At 54.7% G+C, this 16,117-nt stretch overlaps 2 protein-coding genes across 9 annotated transcripts in view; both read right to left on the bottom strand.

Moving 5' to 3' along the window:
- Positions 1-16,117, bottom strand: part of LOC116788859 (maestro heat-like repeat-containing protein family member 6) — a 946,858-nt gene that overhangs the window by 355,038 nt on the left and 575,703 nt on the right. The gene's annotated exons all lie outside the window — the stretch shown is intronic.
- Positions 1-16,117, bottom strand: part of TRIM9 (tripartite motif containing 9) — a 64,006-nt gene that overhangs the window by 3,387 nt on the left and 44,502 nt on the right. The window contains exons 4-12 of one of the 8 annotated variants that reach the window (XM_032692053.1): positions 15,664-15,774; positions 15,007-15,160; positions 12,788-12,945; positions 11,341-11,479; positions 6,785-6,973; positions 4,311-4,352; positions 3,187-3,210; positions 1,839-2,142; positions 992-1,154 (exon numbers count right to left, since the gene is read on the bottom strand). In XM_032692053.1, coding sequence (XP_032547944.1) covers positions 992-1,154; positions 1,839-2,142; positions 3,187-3,210; positions 4,311-4,352; positions 6,785-6,973; positions 11,341-11,479; positions 12,788-12,945; positions 15,007-15,160; positions 15,664-15,774 — 1,284 coding nt within the window. Of the gene's footprint in view, positions 1-991; positions 1,155-1,838; positions 2,143-3,186; positions 3,211-4,310; positions 4,353-6,784; positions 6,974-7,241; positions 7,484-11,340; positions 11,480-12,787; positions 12,946-15,006; positions 15,161-15,663; positions 15,775-16,117 lie in introns of those variants that run through there. The other 7 variants (XM_032692054.1, XM_032692055.1, XM_032692056.1 and 4 more) reach the window with 7 other exon arrangements.

The raw sequence follows: 16,117 nt of genomic DNA, 5'->3' as shown, positions 1-16,117 counted from the left end.
TTAAAGATCATCCAATTCCAATCCCTGCCATGGGCAGGGACATCTTCCACCAGCCCAGGTTGCTCCAAGCCCCGTCCAGCCTGGCCTTGGACACTTTCAGGGATGGGGCAGCCACAGCTCCTCTGGCCAACCTGTGCCAGGGCCTCCCCACCCTCACAGCCAAGAATTTCTTCCCAATATCCCATTTAACTCTGCCCTCTTTCAGTGGGAAGCCATTCCCCCTTGTCCTGTCCCTCCAGGCCCTTGTCCAAAGTCCCTCTCCAGCTTTGACATCCACTGTAGAAGACAATGCCAAAATTCCTGACACCCTGAGATCATCCATTACGTGCAACGTGTCCTTGGATGTGCCTGGGCACTTGTGCAGGTTGGAGGTGAGGGCAGTGGGAGGGTGGATGTGCCAAAGCCAGGTTTGGTGAACGTGGAAGACTCCCACAGGGAGATGACAGCAGGGATGTGATCAGTGAGAAGAAAAATGAAGGATGGAAATACCGGATCGGCCCAGGGAGCCACTGCTTGGTGATGTTCAGGAATGCTGAGAGCTTGGGAGAGAGGGAGAGAAGAGGGGTTTGAAATGCCCCAGGGGGAAATAGGCTTTAAAAGGTGCCCTTCTCCCTGGGGATGGTCTCATCTGGGTCCTAGGAGAGCTGTAAGAGCTGGTGAGGCTCTTGTAGGGTGGTATCACAACACAGTTATCAAACCCCATCAACCAGGAAGGGCTGGAGAATCCTAGTGCTCCAGCAACCCTGATAGAGAAATCTGGAGCAAGGAGCCAGCAGGAGCTGTGGCTGCAGGAAGGCTTGTCCTGATTTTGAAGACTCACAGATGGTTTAGGGTCTAAGTTTAGCCCCTTCTGAGCTGTCCTTGTTGCACAAGAGCCCTCCTGCTCCACAAAGTCCCACTGAACTCCCACTGCAGTGGCAGCAGCATGAGGGGGAGTGTGACAGCAAGTCCACCCCTGGGGATGCTCCAGGGAGCCTGTCCAAGCCCGTACCTGCACATTCCTGTTGAGGCTGACGGCGGGGAAGAAGAGGCCCTCCAGGTTCTCGAAGGCGACGGGCCCTTGCTGGTCCTCGTTGATGGAGAATGTCAAAGTCCTCCTGGTCAGATCCAGCAGCACTCCCACCGTGGCACCTTTCGTTATCCCACCCTCGGTTCTGTGGGGGAAGAGATCAGTGGTTTAATGCCCCCTGCGCTCCTGGCTCAGGGTTCAGGGCCTGGACCTCAAGGAGTGATGATGCCGAACGTCTCCCAGGAGCCATGACCTGCTCCCATCCCAACCGTGCTCACGAATCCCTGGGCACCTCCTCCTCAATCCTCCCTGTTTCGTGATGTCCCCAAGGGCAAAGCGACCCTGAGAGCAGCCAGGCCACAGGGGAAACACATGGATCTGGGGAGCAAAGCTGCAGGATCCACACCAAAACCTGCTGATCCATGAGGGAATGGCCCTTGAGGCTGCAGGAAGGTGACACCAGGCTCTCCCCAAGCCAAGTCCCCAGTCCTGCAGGGAACACAAGCAGCAGCTGTGGCACAGGGATCAAGGGAAATGTTGTTTTCTTATTGCAGGAGTTGCAAGTTGGGCGTTACTGGGAAGGGAATGCTACATGGGACAAGTCAGCATGGAAAGAGAAGGGAAGGAATATTGGAGCAAGGCAGCACCAGGCAGGCAGGGACTGTCCCTGCTTGGGGCAAGGGCACATCCTCTCATAGAGGCCACTGGGACTGATGTCTCCCTTCCCACAGGCACCTGTAGGTGCCACTGGCAAAGCCACGGGCTCTTCCTTGGGCTGAGCTTGGGCTGTAGTCTCCCTGGAGGAAAGACCCTGCTCCAAACCACGTACCTGTTGGTGTGGGAGTTGTTGTGCATGAACCAGCTCCTGTTATTGTCCACGTACATGGCCCAGGCCTTGTCGTCCTTGCCCAGCATGGCATCCTTCAGGACATCGATGCGTGCCACGCCGAAGGCCGGGTCGGGGTGGTTGTCGTACCGATCGATCGACAGCTCCCAGTAATGGAGCCCTTTGGAAAAGCCCGTTTTCCCCAGCACAACCCTGTCATCGTAGCTGTTGCAGGTGACAGTCAGGTTGTCGTTGGAAAAGATGATGTCAGCGTGGGCAGAGGAAGGATCGAAAGAGAACCAAGCCACTGGAACACACAAACAACGCCGGGTTAGCGTGGCCGGGGCGCGGCCGCCGGAGCCGCGCGGAGCGGACACGGACATGCTGCATGCAGGGAATGACACGGAGCACGCAGGGAGCTGCACATGGAGGGGTCTGCTGGCTCACAGAGGGTAACTTCCATCGTGGAGGGGTGCCCTGAGCTCCTCTGGCTGCAGCTGACAGTGTGGCTGAGGTTTTACGGCCAGGAGGAGTTTTGCTCTTGCTGGTCCCTGTCTCCATCCCCTCCCCATGCCTGTCTCAGCTCATGAGCCTGCAGGATCCTCAAGATCTCCTAAAATTTGGCCCTAGCAGGAGACATGAGATACCAGACAGGTCTCCAGGCTCTATCTAACATAGAATTATGGAATGGTTTGGGTTGGAAGGGACCTTAAAACCCAGCTCCTTCCAACCCCCCATCATGGGCAGGGACACCTTCCACTAGACCAGGATGCTCCAAGCCCCATCCAACCTGGCCTTGGACACAACTTTTACAACTAAGAGCTGCTTACTCATGCAGCAGTTTGCAGGGTCAGGTCAGCGTGGGAAGGGGACTGAGGATCAGTGTGTGTATTTGAGGGCTGTTTTTGGGAACCAAAAGCACACAGAAAGGTCTACATCGACAGAGATGCCATGTCACACCAGGAAACCTCCCTGCCGAGCAACGAGCCACACGCAAGACAAGAGCCAGATCACGGGAAGGCTGGAAAACGCCTCAAAAACCTCCAGGACTCAGTACAGCTGCTGGTTTAAATGCTGACAATCTGACAGATAACAGTGTCACATCCTCGACACGGCAGAGGGACACAAGCCACCAGCCCGGCTCCCCCCCGGTGGTTTTCTCCGGCGGTCACCGAAACGCGAAGTGACACATCCACAAAACAACTCTGACGGCTGCGGGAGGGAACACGGCTTGAAAAATAAAGCACTCTGGTGAGACTGATTCACTGGTTTATTGGAGTTCCACAGGACAGGTCACATGCAACGCGGGCGCCCCCGGGGCCGCCACCCGACACAGCCCCCCCGGCCGTACCTGCCACCATTTTTTTAATGTCAACTGTGGTCATTCCCAGGGAAAGGCATGCGGGAGAGAAAACAGCACGTCAGGTTGGGTGAGGGAACGAAGGAGAAACCGCTCCTGCTTGTCTGTGTCTCCAGCCAGAGCAGGGAACTTTCAGGGTTTTGCATCAGGGCGGGGCGAGGCGGCACGAAGATGGGCTCGGGCTGCGAGCCGGGGCAGGGTGGTTGGCATGGTGATGAAGGAATCCCACGGGGATGGGGACTCCTTCTCCCAGGGGGATGAACAAGACTGACCCTGCAGGCAGTCTGAAAAGGACAGGCAAGCAGCAACCACCTTGTTTTAATTAGCTGCAGAGGGGCCAATTGCCTCATCAGCATTTGGCCCACGTTCAAGTGCCCTTAGTGAACGGGAATATGTATTGTTTTAGAGTTACTGAACCATGGAATGGTTTGGGATGGAAGGGACCTTAACGATCATCTAGTTCCAACCCCCCTGCCATGGGCAGGGACACCTTCCACTAGATCAGGTTGCTCCAAGCCCCGTCCAACCTGGCCTTGGACACTTCCAGGGATCCAGGGGCAGCCACAGCTTCTCTGGGCAACCTGTGCCAGGGCCTCACCACCCTCACAGTAAACAATTCCTTCCCAATATCCCATTTAACCCTGCCCTCTGGCAGTTTAAAAGAGCAGGAGGAGATCAGTAGGATCAGTTCTTAATTACAGAGCCACTTCCAGAGCACTGACCTCAGGCTTCTCTTTAAAACCATACGGGAGAAAAACTTAAAAATGTCTTTACATCTTACACTAATCACCACTCTCCCTCCAAATTTGCCTCCTGCCCAGGGCAGTGGCGGAGCCCCCATCCCTGGAGGGATTTAAAAGCCATGTGGATGTGGCACTTGGGGATGTGGGTCAGTGGTGGCCTTGGCAGTGCTGGGGGAACGATGATCTTAGAGGGCTTTTCCAACCTTAACGATTCCATGATTCTCTGACATCCGAGAGTGCTCTGCAAGCAGGGCGTGAGAGCAAGAAATGCTGCTCGGTCGCCAAAGAAAAGTTAAAAGATTAAAAAGCAAAAAAAAAAAAAGATGAAGCAACACGCAGTAGGTGCCAGTTAATTGTAATAAAGATACTTGCCTAATTGAGAGTAAGGCGATCCTTGTGTGTCAAAATTGCATCCTATAAAGAGATACTACATTTCACACATCACAGCTGAGGAACAACAACCACCTGACAAACACTTGGGAGCATTTAATCATTAACTAAGCATCCAGCAGCCACAGGAGGCCTGATTCATTAAAAGCCAGAGAGCACGAGAGGAGCCACAAACACAACACGTGAGTTTATGGGTGGACTGTGACCTGATTCCTCAGGACACCCAGTTGTTCAGCTTTTCTCCAGAAAAAGCAGCAGGAAGTTTTAGCCTTGGTGGAGTACCTTGGCTGCTTGGTAAATATTCTCAAGATTGACTGAAAAACCACTCCTTGGAGGAGAGGGACTGAGCAAAGAGCAGCCACTGGTGTGTCCAGTGGATAGGGAGCACTGAGCTTTTCCAGGCTGCCTCCCTGATGGATGTGTGGTCTGGGCAAGAGTGGAGAAGGAAAGGGGATCCCTGGGGGCAGAAGGGCAAAGGACAGCAGGCTATGCATCGACTGCATGGGCAGGATGTGCTGGGGTGCCCTTTGTCCTCCTGTGCCTGACTGATGGCTGCAAATACCTCTGGGGAGCAGGGATGCAGCAAGGGACTGGTTCAGGGGCTTGTCCTGATCCAGGGGCTTGTCCTCACCAGGTGGAGAGGACAACACGAAGCCCCATGTTGGCACTGCATGGAAGAGCACTCACCAAAGGTTCTGGATTTCGAGGACACCCCGTGGAGCCCTGTGACTGGTTCTCCCCACTCCTGACGTGCCTGCTGGTGGGAAAGCCCCTGGCTGTGGTTGTGCTCCGTGCCGTGCTCGCGTGGCACCTCCCGAGGCTGTTTTAATGAATCGTGCCCCCTGCCCCCGTTCAAAAACTGCTTTTCAAGGTCTCTGCCCATCGTTGTGGTCCAAGCTCTTGTGAGGGAGCCCATCTCGGTGTTCAGGGCCCCGTTTTTCCCTGTCCCACCCCCACCCCAGAGTGTGGCTGCAGAGGGTCCACACTGCCCACACAGGTACCCCCTCACGGCCAGTGCGGTGGTCTCGGAACACTGGACACAAAGGAAGGAACATTCCTAACAAAAAAAACCCAGCGTTGAAGCCATCAGCTCACAGCAGCAGGATGAGAAATAAAACACAAAAAGCACAAAGAAAAAAAGAAAGTTTGCAGGGTCCCCCGGTTATTCTGGCAAGGGTCATGCTGCAGCATTCCTCATTCCGTGTTATGGGATGGAAACCAAACGATCGGGGGCCCCCATTCTTCCCGGGCTTACGCCAGAGGAAGGCGGGAATTGCGCCGTTGGAGCGGTGTAAATCCGGAGCGGTGGAAGAATCAGGGCCCAGGATCTTTAGCAAAGGAAGATGTGCAGAGACTGGTTAGAAAACGGCTCCGAGAGATCCCTGTGCTTGTGGCTCCTCGCTGGCTGCCCGAAACCATCCCTTCGCTTTGCCTGACCTGCCTGCATCCCACCACAGCCCAGGATTTTGGGAACAGGGCGGGAAGCCAAGCGCTCGTGTGGGGGCTGCCAGATGAGCGAGGCATCACAGGAGTGGTGTCCTCTGCTCTGCAGAAAACAAGGCTTTGGTACAGCCATGTCTGGCTTTGGAAGAGCCGAGCCCAGTGCTCAAAGCTGAGTGGATGCAAGCCCATATCTTCAGGGTCCTAAGGTGGGCTGTGAGCTGGCCTGAGCTGGAATCAGAGAGTCCCAGACTGGTTTGGGTTGGGGGGGACTTAAAATCATTGTTCCAACCCCCTGCCATGGGCAGGGACACGTTCCCCTATCCCAGGTTGCTCCAAGCCCTGTCCAACCTCGAACACTTGCAGGCACGGGGAGTCCACAACCTCTCTGGGCAACAAGTTAGACCTTGCCTTCATCCAATTTGCTTCTTGCTTAAGAAGGGTTTAGATTTAATCAACCAAACTGATTTCACAGACCGAATCTCACAGCAGAGCCTGTGCCTCCTGGCTGTATAGGGAAAACAAACCAGCGGGGTGTTCCCACAGGTTTCTCCCAGGGAAGGTCTTTCCTTCCCACTGTCCCTTGACACAAGATCAACGCAAACTAGAGATGAGGGATCTCTCAGCGGAAGGTGTCCCTGCCTGTAGCAGAAGGTTGGAACTGGATGGTCCTTAAGGTCCCTTCCAACCCAAACCAGTCTGGAATTCTATGATCTGCTTTGCCGGCTGTGCCGAAGGGTTCAGCAACGCCCTGCCAAGAACAGCACCCACATGAGGAGTTACTGTGCTGTTCCATCGCCCCAAACTGCCCACATACAGACGAAAACACCACAAGAACTAGGCCACCAGAACCCCCCTCGGCGGCAGGAGCAGGCCAGTGACAAACAGAAAGAATTCCCCCTGCCATCCATCCGCATGTCATGGGAAAAACAAACACAACGGAACAGAACAAACAGATAGTTTGGAGATGCCCAGAAGCACAGACCAAGAGGAAACGCCAGAGGTGCTCAGCTCACCGGCTGAATTCAGGGACTGTAAGGAAGAATGCAAGCTCAGCTGGTGGGCCGAAGATCTTAGCTCAAAGTAGGATCTCCCCGAGAAGCTGGGTTGCAGGTTAAGGGTGGAGGAGAAAGGACTCATTCTACGAAGCTGCGATCTTTCCAAAGGCACTGGAAAAGGGAGGGTCTGTTCTTCTGACTGCGTGTCTAAACAGTAAGATCAACGCAAACTAGAGATCAGAAATGGGCTCTCTGCTCTGGACGGCGTCGCTCCATCGCCCGAGCCCGGATCCTGGAGCAGAGCACAGACGCTCCGGCACCGCACGGATCCTGCTCCGGCGCGTGGGGCGGGAATGTCTGGTGCCGTGCAACCCAGCCAGGCCCTTCAGGGCAGCCTTGCCTGGCAGCACCGGCAAGGAAAACGCGTTCCTCTTCAAAATTCCCATGTCAGCATGACAAATTCAATAGGTTTTGCCGTTAAAGGGCGTCCTGCACCTCTTCACCTAAAAAAATTCACAGGTTACCATGCACACTCCCCACCGTGCTTTCATATGTCTCACACCTTTCTGTGCACAATAATGGAGGAAAAGTTCAGTAGGTAACACTGAAAAGGCATTTTGCAGGGCTGTACTAAGCTCTGTCACCCTAAAGAGCCACCAAGCACCCACCTTACTCAAAGGTTGTTCGGGATGTTGTGTTCTTGGTATCCCTTTGTACCTGTCAAAACACATCTGAGCCTTACAGTAAGAATTTAACTCAGGGGATTCACAGAAAAATGTCAGAGTAGAGGGAACCCCTCGGGTCACCTGTTTTTCACACGCGGTCACCTCCTGCAACTTCCTCCCTAGCCTTGTCTAGGGATATGTCAACGTGAAAACATGGAATCCGCCATCCACACAGTCAAATTCCCGGCACCCTGAATATCCCCAGCCTGCCCATCTCAGCTGTGAATACGGATTGAGGTGGAAATCACGTTAAAACAGGTAAAAAGGGAACGTTTCTTTGCCCAGTGGGTTGTAACTTCTGCTGCTGCGGCCGAGGCTGTGGAGGCAAAGGGTGTCAAACGGGGTCAGACACGGGTTACGTAAATTATTGCACAACAGGTCAAAAAACAGAGCTCAAGCTTACGGAGGGGCGGGCTCTAAGGCCTACCAAGAGTGAGAGGAGCTACTACCACGAGTAGCCACGCTCATGGCTCCCCCTAATTAGCACCCTATAGCTCCTTGGAGGCTGTTTCCCCTTGGATTTTCACCCCTTTCCAAGAGCTGCTGGTTAAAAAGCCCTGGCTGCTGCTGAGGGTCATTCCACGAACGGTCAGGAATTTGAAGCTGGGCTCCAAATGTGGAGCTGAGTTTGAAAGAGGAAAGAAGAGGGGCTTGACTATGCTGGGGAAGGGAGGTGGAAGCTCTGGGCCTGGGGAGCAGGCAGGGACAGTCCCCTCTTCTCCATCTCCACCTGGGACGAGTTGGTCCTTCATCCTGTCTTTCAGCACATGGAAAAGCACCACACTGGAGGTACTCAGAAGCATCTCAGAAACCTGTGTAGAGAAAAGCAGCCCAGCAGCCAGCCCACCTGCAGATTCCAATCCCTTAGGAAGGCCTCTAAGTCAGCAGTAGACTGACCAGAACCTGGAAAATCTGCTGGATGAGGGAAGATCAGGAGTGCAGGGGCTTCCCAGCTCAGGGAGGAAGAGGCTGGGGGAGACCTGAGGTCTCCCAGGGGTGAGGAGAGCCAAGCAGTGCTGCCACTGGCCAAGCTTTTGGGAGATGTCTGTGCCCCGGGACAGGCTCACCTTGCAAAACCCCTCCCAGACTGACTTCCCAGCCTACAGCTGGACTTCATCCAAGAGCTTGTATAACAGAGAGATTAAGGCAGGTCTCACATGGCAGAGCCTTGGAGCCTTTGGCTAAGATGTGACAGGGCAGGAGGCACTCCTAGGGCTGATGTGAAACAGCCTGACATCAGCTCAGGAGAGGACACGGTTCAAAGAAAAGAACTTTGCCTTCAGCCCTTCCTCCCATTTGGCCATGCTGATGATGGGGATCTTCACCCCTGGGAAACTCCACCATGCGGGAAGGGCTCTGGGGCACTGCCCTTCTCTCAGCCAGGAACCACCTTGTCCTGCTGGTGGCACCAAGAACCAGCTTTGAAGAGTGAACTGCAATAGTTTCCTTTGGGATGAGCAGAAGATGCCCCACAGCACGGGCTGGGAAGATGTTCTTGCTGTAACCTGTGCATGTGCCACCTTCCCATGGGATGGGATATTCCCATCAGTGCTGCCTGGCTCCCCTTGGCTGTTTGGCTGGGTAGGACCACAGAGCCCCAGACACAATTTTACCCTCTTCTCAGCCTCGTTCTCTTCAGATTCTGAGGTCCTGCAAGGTGTCTCACATTCCCCACTCTGCCACCCATTTCACTGCTCACTGAAGGAAGAACAGACTCCAGTTCCCTTCCACAGGAACTCATGGGCCAGGACTAGAAACCAGCTTTTAAATAAAGAATTCCTCACAGCCACGTTCCAAGAGATGTTCTCTTTGCATCGAGCCTGTCTCTCCTTTTGTCCCCTCTTCCCACACGAGCTCTTTGCAGGAAGCTGCAGAGCTCAGCTGAAGGGGAAAGCTAAGCCTACTTCAGACAAAATAGCTCTTAAAAGGCCTTGATGCTGCTGTAAAAGCCAGAAATAAAAGCCCAACCTTAAGAGAGAGCTGCGACGTGCGAGCTCTATTCAACGAGTCCCTCGGATATCCGGAAGCTGCACACAGATGTAATTTATTTCTCTTTGAATCCCTAAAAGCTCAGATGGCCTCTAAGAGCACAAAATGCTCCAGGCCCATTTGACTTTTCCTCCCTCTTTCTTCCGTGCTGGAACAACAAATGCAAAAGCTCATTCAAGCGAAAAGGCTGAATGCAGCAAACTTTCATCCTGGTGCCCTGGAGAGTGGAACTTCCCTCTGCTCCACAGACCAAGCACCAGCCCCAAGCACGGCCCTGCTGGGACCAGGAACAGATGTTTTCTCCCAGATTCCTTCCTATTTTGGAGCTGAGCTTGGGCTTGACTCGGGAGTGAGAACACCTATGAGAGGAAGGCAGAGCTGGGAAGATCATGGTGGGGACCCTGCAGACTCCTGGCTGGGGATGATTTAAAGCCCAGCTGGTTTTTAGTGAGGGAATTGTGTCTCAAATGGGTCTTACGAGACACAAACGCGATGAGAAGCCAAAGCTCTGCTGTCTCCTGCCCAGGCTGGTGAAGCTGGGTAGTGAAGTGGGTGAGAACTGTCGACCTTCAGGCTTTGGTGGAGGTCCTGGCCACCCCAGCGTGGGGCTGGACCTGGGCTGTCCCATCCTCAGGAATGCTGAGGTTTCCTGGACGCTTCCTGGCGCTCAGCTGTGCAAACTCTCATACACTGACGTGTCTCTGGCAGACGTGCCAAGGCCTTCGTGCCTGTGATTTGAGTTTCCTGCCTCTCCTCTGAGAAGGTTTGTCACAGATTTGCTCTCCACTCTACCTTTGTCACGTGAGTGAGTCCCATTCCTTGCTGAGCTGCCCACGCATCCAAGCCTGGCACATTTCCTTTCCAAACTGGAATGGTTATCTCCTGCAGATAAATGCAGGCAGCAAGAGGAACGCTCAGTGTAGCCTTGCTCTGCTTTTGTCTTCTATTTTTTCAGCAGAAAAACCATTTTTCTCCTTGCTCAAAGCCACCAGTGATGTTCTGTGGCAGGAAAGCTCTTGCCCTCCTTTCACCCCACGAGCTGTGTGTGCTCCCTTCTGATCCCAGCTGCCAGCCAGCTGGATAACGCCCCGAAAGTCCTCACAAGGCTTGGAAAAGAGAGATTTTAGTCTGGGAGTAAGGAAAAGGGATTCCACCAAGCGTGGAAAACTCCCAGGGAGGGGTTTTGTGCCTGGCAGTGAGGCTGTGGGGCAGCAGACGTGCTGGTGGGGGCTGATCCCTTCCTCCACAGCTGCTTCCGACTCCCACCTCGGATGCAGCCCCGCCACTCTCCACCTGCATGGCAGAAATAAGCCAATTTTCCGCACTGGATTAAGGGCCTGGTGTGACAAATGTGCTTAAAGCCAGGCAGGGGGAGTGTTTAATATTCCATCTGAGCTCCTGCTGCTGTGGGGGTGATGCTGGCGGGGCTGGCTGTGCATCCCTGGGTCTGGAAGGACACCCACATGGCTCTGTGGTCCCTCTGCTCCCTGTCCTGCACTTCCAGGGGCTGAATCCTGTGGTTCCAGCCATGCACAGCCCTCAGGAGCAACGCTGACAGTGTTTTGTTTTAAATGGGATTAATGAAAACATCTGAGCTTCCCTTTGTGCCACGTAACCCCAAATTTAAATACCCCTCACCGCACCTCCCCAGAGAACACCCCCTGCAAAGGAAAGGGGGTGAGACAGAAATTTGGGCACTGTTTCAGGCTCCTGGCACCCCTTTCCCCCATGGTCAGCGCTGGCTTTCCCGCAGGGAATGCTCAGGTGCTGGAGCACCAGCAGAGCTAAGCTGGGGTGTGCTGGAGGCTGCGTGTGAGCGGTGTCCGAGCGCCCCGGGCTGGAGCTGCTGCAATTCCTTACCCTCGGATGTCTGGAGCACCAGGGTCTTGCTGTAGGGGCTGACTCCTGACTTGTTGAAGGCCTTGACCCGGGCGCTGTAGGTGCTGTTGAAGTGCAGCCCGTCCACCGTGCACATGGTCTCCTTGCCCACGTACACCTCCTGCAAGGCAAACCACGGTCAGTGCCCACACTGTGCAGACCCAGGGCTGGGAGAACAGCTCCTGGAGGTCGGGATGCACGGGGTTCAGCCCTGCTCTGCTACCTGGGGCAGACCTGTGAGAACTACATGGCTAAAGCAGAGCAAAATGAGCCTGTGATTTGTTCCCTGACACGAGTTTGGCCTGCAGCACCAGCAGTGTGGGCAGCAGGGGAGGGGGGGGATTCTGCCCCTCTGCTCTGCTCAGGTGAGACCCACTTGGAATGCTGCACACAGCTCTGAGGCCCCCACAACGTCAGAAGGATGTGGAGCTGCTGGAGCAAGTCCAGAGGAGGCCACAGAGATGCTCCGAGGGCTGGAGCCCCTCTGCTCTGGAGCCGGGCTGGGAGAGCTGGGGGTGTTCAGCCTGGAGAAGAGAAGGCTCCTGGGAGACCTGAGAGACCCTTCCAGGGCCTAAAGGGGCTCCAGGAAAGCTGGAGTGGGACTTGGAACAAGGGCCTGGAGAGGCAGGACAAGGGGGAATGGCTTCAAACTGCCAGAGGGCAGGAACAGATGGGATATTGAGAAGGAATACTATCAGAGGCAAGCACTGAGCCTTGGTCTCCCCACATCCAGCCTCCTGCTCCCTTCTCTCTCCAGATCCCATCCATGTCACCTCTCTTCCACCTGGACTGTGCTCTGGCTCCTGCCTGCCTGAGTTTTCTGTGGATGAATTCAGAGCACCATGGGCTGGTCCCTGTGCCTGCTCTGGGTGGATGTGAACACGCCAGGATAATTATCAGCGTGTCGGATCAGAGAAAAATCATATTTTAATTGTGTAATTACAGCAATTTAAAAGCCCTCAGGCCTGAAACACCTCTGCTTGCTGGCAGCTGGCAAAGCATGAAGTTTTCACAGCAATTAGCATACCTTGCATGAAATATTCAGCAACCTAAAAATACGGAGCTTCATACAATCATGGAATACCAGAATGGTTTGGGTTGGAAGAGGGACCTTAAAGATCACGTTTTTCCACCCCCTGCCACGGGCAGGGACACCTTCCACTAGACTATGTTGCTCCAGCCCGGCCTTGGACACTTCCAGGGCTCCAGGGGCAGCCACAGCTTCTCTGGGCAACCTGTGCCAGGGCCTCCCCACCCTCCCAGCCAGCAATTCCTTCCCAATATCCCAAATGGCAGTGGGAAGCCATTCCCCTTTCCAGGGAATGGGGGACTTGCAAGAAGTACGAGGAACTCTGAGGTCACTTCACGGCACGGAAACCCCGGAGGCAGGAGCGTCCCCTTCCCGCTGGGACCTGCTCCGAGCACTCACCCTGAACTGGCCGCCGTTCCCATCATCCAGCTCCAGGATGTATCCTTCCACCTGCACCGTGGACAAGGGGGGCTGCTTCCAGGACAGGGTGGCACTGTTGTTGTGGGTGCAGCACTCCTCCAGCTGCAGGATCGGCGGGGCCGGCACTGGGGAGGAAACTAAACCCAAATCAGTGGAACCCTGGCTGCTGGCACCACACGGGGGCAGGAGGAGGAGGAGGATGCATTTATTGGGATGCACTTACTGCCTGGCTGTGAAGGCAGCACTAGGGATGTTAACTGTGGTCTGGAGGGCATGAGGTGGAAAGCAAGAAGAAAGGACTCCAAATTCTTCCACCTCACAGCCTGCTGAAGCTGAGGTTTCCCCAGAGCTTCTCTGGTTTATTCTTGTTTTCTAATTAATTTGGGGGAATTTTGGCAGCACAGCAATACACCTGATATAGAGAAGCCAATCCCAGACCTGGGACACTCTCCCAAAGCTCCACAGAGCCCTGAGCCTGGACTTATCTACAGGCCAGCAGCAAGTGCTGCTTTGCTTTTCCATTAAATAAATTCACTGTAACAAAAAGGAGAGGACCTGAAGCTGAGGGACTGAGTACCCCCTATGGCTCCCATCAGCTACACAGGGGACAGAAAGGACTCCCAGGTTTTTCCTGCTGTATTTGGGAATCTCAACGTGTGTCACACAGCCCTGTCTCTGACCCCACGCTCTGAAAAGCATGGAAGGGTGACAGCATGACAGGGAAGGGAGATGTCCACTGACACATCTCCTCTCAACAGAGCTGCTCATCCACCATCCTCATCCTCACTGCCCAAAGGGACAAGAGCCAGTGACAACAGAGAATCCAGACAAGATGCAGTGGAGCCCTGGATGCCTGGGAGAGCAAAGATGGACTCGCTGGCAAAGGCTCAGCTTTCCCCCTCTGTGACTCCTCCACCTCTTGGGTTGGACCCTCAGGAACTGCCAGGCTACCTGTTCCTCACCCTTCATCAAGACCTCAGGTGTTGCCCTCCCTCCCCCGGTGCTGCAACACAGATTTGGGATCCAAACCCCACCTTCTGCTAGTCTAAAAAAACCAACAACTTATTTCCACGGTGAGGGTGAGCTGAGAGGAGGAGGGAGATGATGAGAGGAGGGTGGGCGGCTAAACCAGCAGCAGATTTGCTCTTATTAATTAAAAATAACCCTCTGGGCTAAATTGCAGGAAGGGAGGGCTAATGTAAAATAGCAATCCAGCCCTCCCTGGGCTTGCTACCACAAAATATCTCTGACATTTCAAATTAACAGCCGGGCTAACGATGAGCAACCATGAGCAGCCATGGCCCCTCCTCACTGCTGCAAAGGCCAGCAGGGCCACGACCTGAAGATGCTCATTATTGTGACAGAGGAGCCCTGTGGTCATCAGCCTTCCCCTCCCTGACCACTGAAATACACTGGGGTGTGCAAACAGCTCCCAAGCCAGGAATTCCAGCTGTGATGGGAATGAAGAGCTGGGACAGACCCACAGCTGGTGGCCCTTTCCCCATGCAACTCATCTGCACCAGCTGAAGGTACAGTTCCTGTTCAACGTCCTCCTGAGCTTCCCTGTGTGCCCACAGCCCCTTTTGCACCTTTTTTGGCTTCCCTGGGCTTGCTAAATCCCAAATTGCTCACAGGTTGCAGCAGCTCTTGGTGGTACAGGTGAGTGAGCACAGAGGGAACGGAGAACGGGGAGGAAATTTAAACCGAAAGGAAGGTCCAAACCAACAGTGGGGAGAGGGGAGGGAGAGGAGTCCCCAAGCTGAGTGATGTGGCTCTGTGTGCTTGGAGGGACATCTGGTCCACGCCAGATGCTGCTCAGCACTGAGTGAGTGTGGGTATGTGAGCAGAGCTTTGGGAACAGCTTTGTGCTGCTCCCAAGATACAGGTCCCAACCTGCAGAGTACTTCCTATTGCACTTTGTAATGCACTAATAACTTTCTAATGCACTGAGACTGCTTTCCCAGGCAAAGCCAAGCTCCAGGCACCCTAGTCTGGCAGACAGGTGCCCAGGGATCTGAGACAGGGAGGCAGATGGTTGGTCCAGGGATGGAAAACATGGCATGGTGGAACGGGTGTAACTGGGGTGCCCAGTCTTGCTGGGAGAAGGTGAGAAACTCTCCTCTCCTGCCCCTTCCCTGTGAGGAGTTGCATGGAATGGGAAGACATGGGCTTTTGAAAGGCACTGGAAATATCCTTACCTTTCATCTGGACAAAGTCCAGCTGGTGGATGGACTGGAGCAGAGGGGCATTGTCGAGGTTCAGGTCGAAGTCCGTGGTCATGCGGGGGGTGAGTGTCCCCTTTCCCCACTGGTCCTCGGTCAGGTGCACTCTCCTGATGAGAGCATCGGAGATCTGGGGACAAGAAACACCCTCAGCCACCGTGGATCACTGGGATGTGTGCTGTGCCCCTGCCCTGCTCTCCTCCCTCCCTCTGCCTCCCAAAGGCTGGGATGTCTCACGTGGTTTCCAGCATCGCCCTTCCCTGCAGGCTCAGTCGGCAGAGGGAACCCAGGGGTTCTGGGGATTATTTAAAGGCAGGGTCTGGTGCCAAAGGGACCAGCCCAGGAATGAGCAGTGGGATGCAGTTCCCAAGGGCTGTTATGTTGGTCTCCCAAAGGAGAGCCACGAGGCAGCACGTTCTGATCCCTGCTCCAGAGAGACACCACCCACCACCTCCCGCTAAATCCCAAATTTATCCCCAAACCTTCTGTTCCTCCAGTGAGGGTAAGAAACGTCCCTACCCTGTTCCTGCTGCAAACCTGGAGGTGATGAGAGGCTGGCCCTTGATTTTATGGCTGGAAAAGCCGGGACACCCTCTTACCCTCGGCCCTGCAGCGCCATTCCCGCTCACCAACCTGCAGGAACCCGCTGGGATCGTTCTCCTTGATGACCTCCAGGCAATATTCCATCAGGCCCGTGGTCTGGCGCAGCTTCACCGTGCAGTGGGAGATCTGGTCCCGCACCACCTGTGAGGGGACAGGGAGAGCAGCGTGGGGCTCAGCTCTCCTTGGGGTTTTGGGAGATGGGGAGCCAAAGGGCTTCGGTGCTGTGTGGGCACAGGGATGGGGTCAGGGCATGTGAAGGGAGACAGAGACTCAGACGAACAGAATAAGGCAGAACTGGCCAAGATTCTGAATTCCAGATCTTTGAAAACCTGGTGAACAACAGAAAATCCCGGAATGGTTTGGGTTGGAAGGGAACTTAAGGACCATCTTGTCCACTCCCCTGCCTGGGCAGGGACACCTTCCACTGGACCAGGTTCCTCCAAGGCCCATCCAACCTGGCCTTGGAAACTTCCAGGGATGGGGA

This window comes from Chiroxiphia lanceolata, chromosome 6 (genome assembly GCF_009829145.1).
Source record: "Chiroxiphia lanceolata isolate bChiLan1 chromosome 6, bChiLan1.pri, whole genome shotgun sequence".
In the NCBI taxonomy this organism is placed as follows: Eukaryota; Metazoa; Chordata; class Aves; order Passeriformes; family Pipridae; genus Chiroxiphia; species Chiroxiphia lanceolata.
Note: the sequence above shows the minus strand (reverse complement) of the source record. Positions and strands in the feature narration are given on the sequence as shown.